The 6,291-nt window shown below is 37.9% G+C and overlaps 1 protein-coding gene across 1 annotated transcript; it reads left to right on the top strand.

Moving 5' to 3' along the window:
• The first annotated feature begins 202 nt into the window (after window positions 1-202).
• Window positions 203-2,313, top strand: LOC118734651. Its single transcript, XM_036464356.1, has 2 exons — window positions 203-1,868; window positions 2,037-2,313. The coding sequence occupies exons 1-2, from the start codon at window positions 389-391 to the stop codon at window positions 2,099-2,101; spliced, it is 1,545 nt and encodes a 514-aa protein (XP_036320249.1). The 5' UTR covers window positions 203-388; the 3' UTR covers window positions 2,102-2,313.
• Window positions 2,314-6,291: the final 3,978 nt, after the last annotated feature.

Below are 6,291 nucleotides of genomic sequence, written 5' to 3'. Positions count from 1 at the left end.
TGCTTAGCGTTGAGATAGCTGATGCGGCATTGGACGAGTCAGCGTTAGGACAGCTGTCGCAGAAGGAAGTAGCACTGAGTACAGTGGTTGTGATTGAAAATTAACAAAGCGAATAGGTGAAAAAAATACAGTGAAAAACAAAAACAAATATATGTACATACATATGTAAATGTAAATAAATAAACATTAATACAACAGGTGTGTTTGTGCGTCAACTACCAAAGACCAAAGACAATCTGAATAAGCGAAAAAAAATTTGTGAAAATGTGCACCTTTTGTTGATGAGCGAAATCGACGAACAGCTGTGTGCTAGCTAGCAAATGTTCATCGCCTACTCACGACCAACGGGCTGATCGATCACTCATACGCCCCTTGGTACCTTTGCATAATGTCTGAATTGTTTATGGACATGCAGCAGTGCCATACGGCTGCAGTGCTGACAAATGCAAAACAACACAAAAGCAAGCATAAAAATAACAACGACAACAACAACGATATTTATAGCAACAACAACAAATGCAGTTTCAGCAGCTCTAGAACACCTGATACAAACTGCTCATGGCAACGTTCAACAACAACTGGCGAAACGCCCGCCTTCTACGCCGAGGAGGGTAACGATGAAGTGGATGATGAGTTCGCGAATGTGTTGAGTTTACAGCTGCGAAAACCTAAGCATTGGCGTTGGGAGCTGAGTACGGCGCGTTCATGCGCAAATATAGCGCTGCCACGCATTCTGCTCTACGACCACAAAGGTCAGCTGTTGGTGGACGCGAATAGTCAGTTGGAGCAATGCTACCAACAGCCGCAAAATGAGCAGCCACGAAACGAGATGCGTCGAAATTCAATGCAGCCTGCGTCTGCGACTCAGCCACGCGCACGTAAGCGCGCCAACAAAGCGGCCACTACGAATTTGGCGCAATCGATAAGAAAAGCTTTGGATCGGCAATTCAGCGGTTTGCAAATACAAGAGGCCACACCCTCACCTGCATGTACACAAAACTGCAGCGTGGCAACAACACCCACAACTGAGCAAAATTCCACGCTATCTTCAACCATTGACTTTTACACCAATGAACTGCCGGACTACAAGCTACAGCGGCGTGCCAATTCACTGAAAGGCGTGCGGTTTAAGGTCAACGACGATGCGAATGTAAATTGTGAAGCTGTCGCCAATAAAAGCACACAGAATTCGTTCAACCTCGCCGACTTACCAACACCGCCGTCTACGATTACGACCACTACCACGCCCACCAATTCTTCATCGTCCGGCCCGCGCGAAAAGCGTCGCTATCGACGCTCTCACAGTTCAGGCCGCTCACCAGCTACCTCCGAATCGATATTGGAACGTTTTAGCTTCAATAAGGGACGCTTCTCCTCGCCAGAATTTGCAGAGGAACATGAGGTGTACCATGCGCCGCGCTATTTTCTACGCACCAGCAAGGCGGGCACTTTGGTGTTGCAGCACGAAAGCTTTAGCCGCTATCGTCGTCGGCGTCGACTACGTAACTCATCCACAGAGAATGGGCAAAGCACGACAGGTAGTGGTTCAAAGAGTTCACTGAAAATGTCGGAAAGTGGGTCGCAGCTCCAGCTGAAAACAACGAATGCAAATGGAGCAGTGGGAGAGCGGCCGTGCGGCAGCCTGTTGAATATGGCCGAGCAGCAGCAAATGCTGGCGAAGCGTAAAACAGTGTTCCCTGTGCGGCGCTATCGCAGTGACGGCAATGTGTTGCTGTATCAGCGAGTGTCTAGTTCAGGTGATGAGCAAGTCAGCGAGCGAGAGGATGATCGTGTTAGAGCGCGAGAAAGGGCGAAAATGCAGCAGTCACCGCGCAAATACGTCAGCCACAGAATACCGAGCAAAAAAGGTGAGTGGGCGCATCCGAACATAATATAAATTCTTTTATTTTTGAATACTCAATTAGGTTTTATTAGTATTTTACAACGTTTATTTGTTGTTTATCCAAAACGAAATAAATAGTTTTTAACTGTCTGCATGTTTATACATATAGTTATTCCAATAATTTTCATTTCAGAACTGGTTACAATAGATCCAGAAAACGGTGTACAGCCAGGCGCTGTTAGCACAGAGTCAAGGTGATGGGCAATGCTTGCCCTGGGACGGTTGAGTTCATCTACCTCAACATCACGTACGTATGTATGTATGCAAAAGTACATACATGTGCACTAAATTAGGAACGAAACATTTGTTTTATTTATGTTTTGTGTGATTTTTTATTATTTATTTACATACATACATGAAAGTGAAGAACAGGAAAAACAATCTAAGAAATTTGTTAGCTTTAAAGTTAATTGTGATTAAAAACTTAATGTAAATACATATGTAAATATATGTGTACATACGTTTGAAAAATATAAGCAATTCAATACAAATTATTCCTTCATTTACTTTTGCCAATTCACATTTTTCACATTTTTAGGTGGAAGAACGACTTGCACTACATCAGGAATTGACTTAAATGGATATTAAAAAAGTCCGTTCTAATTTCGTTGCCCATAATTTCATTAAAAAGTTTTTAATCCCATCTTATTATTGGGCTTATGTTGAACTTGTTTCTGTTTCATTTCGTGGGCGGTGATACATAGGCCTTCAGAGTCTCTAAGACAATTAATTCGTTTAATTCCAAGTTCTAAAAATATTTTTTGAATTTGTAAACAAAGCAGTTAATGTTGTCTTCTCATTTTCATATACCAGCTTAAGTATATATCAATATTTACTTTTGTAGGTTAGATTAAGTTAGGTAATGCTGGCTGACAATAAAAAGCGAGTCCTTGCCTGCTGTAAGCTGGACACTCGAAAATTATATGTTCCACACTTTTCTTGTAGTAGTTACGCTTACCAAAATTTTTGGCTTTTGCAAGAATTAGTTTAAACGCATGTGCTGCCAGCAAACATGTTATTGTTGGTAGTATGAAATTAGTAAGTTTCTTATCATATGAACTCCTACTAATTTTTTCAAGTCTGAAACCCTGAGTTCTTTTCCAAAACTTATCCACTTGGCGGTACATAACAAGTTTTTAAGATCGTTTGATTTCCTGGACATGAAGGTGTCTAAGAGAACTCCGTTTTTGGCTGGCTCGTTAGCTCTTCCATAGCCTTCCACATCCTTGTGTCCTGACGGTTTTGTCTAAAGCTGACCTTCTTCTGGGGTTCATACAATCAGCGAAGGTTATCGAATTAGTGTTACTAGTATCGCCCAGTTGTCGAGAAAGGATCCACGATTTTCATTTATAAAAAATAAGCATATGTATTTGTATGTATAGATGAGATCCCTAACGGTTCCTGACTGACTAATATGTTAGCATATACTCAGGGGTGGGCAAGGCCGAGGCCAAAAAGAGCCACTTGTAAAATCTAAATGCTACAAAGAGCCACAAAAAAAAACAACAAAAACAAAAATTGTATTTTTAAATAAAATTATTATTAGAAATGAAGAACATTGGTTTTATTATTATTCTAATGTACGTAAGAGAGATATTAAAGAAAATGTTGGTCAAATTTTCAAAATCTGGTTTTACGTCAGTTAAAGCCGTTCGTAACAGTTCTGTTAAATGTTGCTTAGTCAATAGGTACTACGTTCGTTTGAAATTTCCAGTAAAAAATGTCCAACAACAAAATTCCGGCGAAATGTCATCTGTTTTCTTACAAGAGAAAAATATCTAAAATAGTACGCGAACAGAAAATTTGCAGAAAATTGCAAGTTAGACGAACAGCTGATAGAAATTTTGTTTACATTTAAAAGTAGAAAATTGGAAACGAACCCTATAAACATTTTGGCGAACGTTCGAAAATGACCTTCGATATCCAGTATGCATATCGGACTGCGAGCGAACTCATAACCAACCTTAGTTTTCCAACGTTCATACGTTGGAAATACTCTGGAGATGGGTTCGAAAAAAAATGGAAACCATAATAACAACAGAGATAGTGAAATCTAGCTCAATTCGCCCAGGGAATTTAAGAGAATCACACTCTCTAATTAAAATTTCAGTTTGATAATGGGCTGGATTTCGAATTAATAACGAAGGGAAAATACATTGGATAACGAGGGTTCCGTTTTGCTGGAGAATGGCCTTGTTCTCTAATCGAATACTAACCTACTAAAAATGTTAGTTTTCCAATCATTTTCGAATTGTTAACCAATCCCAATGTTTATTGGGTAAGAAAACAAATCCCGAAGTCTTATCCTGACACAGTTCACTGACTAAACGAATAATTACTTACTACTTACAAGTTTAATTAGTCGCATTTTACTATTTTAACTTCCAAACCATCAAATTCAATTAGTGAATTCCAACCAGCTGTTTTTGATTAGCGGTTTTCGTGTTGGCAAATTGCTGTTGGCAAAAATTTTTCCAGCAGAAAATAAGAAGCATTCCCTCAAAATAAAGTACCATTTTGTTCTCTCAATTTCTGATGCTGATAGTTTTTATAACTTTCAATAATTATCATGTATGCGAATGCAACTAATTGCGAACGGTATTTGGACTTTACGAATTTCATTGTAGAGTACAAAGACTCACAGTTATACGTTGTACCAAAAATTTTCGATTATATAGGTGTGAGAGCCTCTTGGAAGGTTTAAAACTAAATTGCCAACATCTATTTATGTACATAAACTCCTCTTTCTTTTCATTACAATCGGCAGAGATTAAGAAAGTAAAACAAAGTAAAATATTTTCTTTTCTAACGGCGGTTTTACAGGGTTTTTGTCAAGATTGGGCCTAAAGCCCAATATTTTTGCACCACACGATTAGGCTACCAAGTTACACCAAATTTTATGTTGCTATTATGCGTTCTAAATATAAAGAAAATCTGACCATAAATATGATTTTTATACCTTTCATGAGCATGAAATGGTATTATAACTTTGGTCCGATGTTTGTAAGTACCAGAACAAAAAGAGATAGACCCATTAAAATGTATACTTATTTGATCAGAACGTCGAGCTGAGTTGATTTATCCATGTCCGTCTGTCCGTCTGTCCGTCTGTCCGTCTGTCTGTCTGTTTGTATGCAATCTAGTCTCTCAGTTTTCGAGATATCCGGATCAAATTTTGTAAGTGGGTGTATTTTTATAATGTATTAATCATTTGTCGGAACCGGAAGAATCGGACCACTAGAACATATAGCTCCCATACAACTGATTGTTCAGATATGAGATTTTTCATTATAACTTCTCCATTTATGTAGCTACGAACATGAAATTTTGCAATACTTGCACCCATTATCAACAGAATACTTACAGTGAAAATTACAAAGATCGGGTCACTATAACCTATAGCTCCCATACAACTGATTGTTCAGATATAAGATTTTACGTTATAATTCATCCATTTATGTAGCTAGTACCATGAAATTTCGCGCTGTTTTCACTCATTATCAACAGAAGACTTACAACGAAAATAACAAAGATCGGGTCACTATAACCTGCAGCCCCCATACAACTGATTGTTCAGATATGAGATTTTTCGTTATAACTTCTCCATTTATGCAGCTAGGAACATGAAATTTTGCAGTACTTGCACCTATTATCAACAGAATACTTACAGTGGAAATTACAAAGATCGGGTCACTATAACCTATAGCTCCCATACAACTGATTGTTCAGATATGAGATTTTTCGTTATAACTTCTACATTTATGCAGCTACGAACATGAAATTTTGCAGCACTTGCACCCATTATTAACAGAATGCTTACAGTGAAAATTACAAAGATCGGTTCACTATAACCTATAGCTCCCATACAACTGATTGTTCAGATATGAGATTTTTCGTTATAACTTCTCCATTTATGCCGCTACGAACATGAAATTTCGCACCATTTTCACTCATTATTAACAGAATACTTACAGTGAAAATAACAAGGATCGGATGACTACAACATATATCTTCCATACATCTGATTGTTCAGATATGGGATTTTACTGTAAAACTTCTTTATTTGAATAGCTAAAACCGATAAATTTCGTAAGATATTTTATAAATAATAATACAAAGTCTACTGAGAAAATCGTCAAAATCTATGCTGTATAAGCTTTATCTCCTATAGCACTGATTGTTCAGATACCAGTTTTTGCGATATATCTCCTTTATGTAGGAAACTAAACCCAATAAATTGTGTCGGTTTACATACCGATCACATAGCAGTGAAAATCACTTAGATTGGTGCTAATATAAGGTATATCTTCCATACCTCTGTTTGTTCAGATGCGATTTTTTATATAGGTATGTAACTCCTCTATCGATGTATGCAGATGTATTCAAAA

Source organism: Rhagoletis pomonella, unplaced genomic scaffold (assembly GCF_013731165.1).
Source record: "Rhagoletis pomonella isolate Grant_MI unplaced genomic scaffold, Rhpom_1.0 Rhpom_scaffold_00002, whole genome shotgun sequence".
NCBI lineage: Eukaryota > Metazoa > Arthropoda > Insecta > Diptera > Tephritidae > Rhagoletis > Rhagoletis pomonella.
Note: the sequence above shows the minus strand (reverse complement) of the source record. Positions and strands in the feature narration are given on the sequence as shown.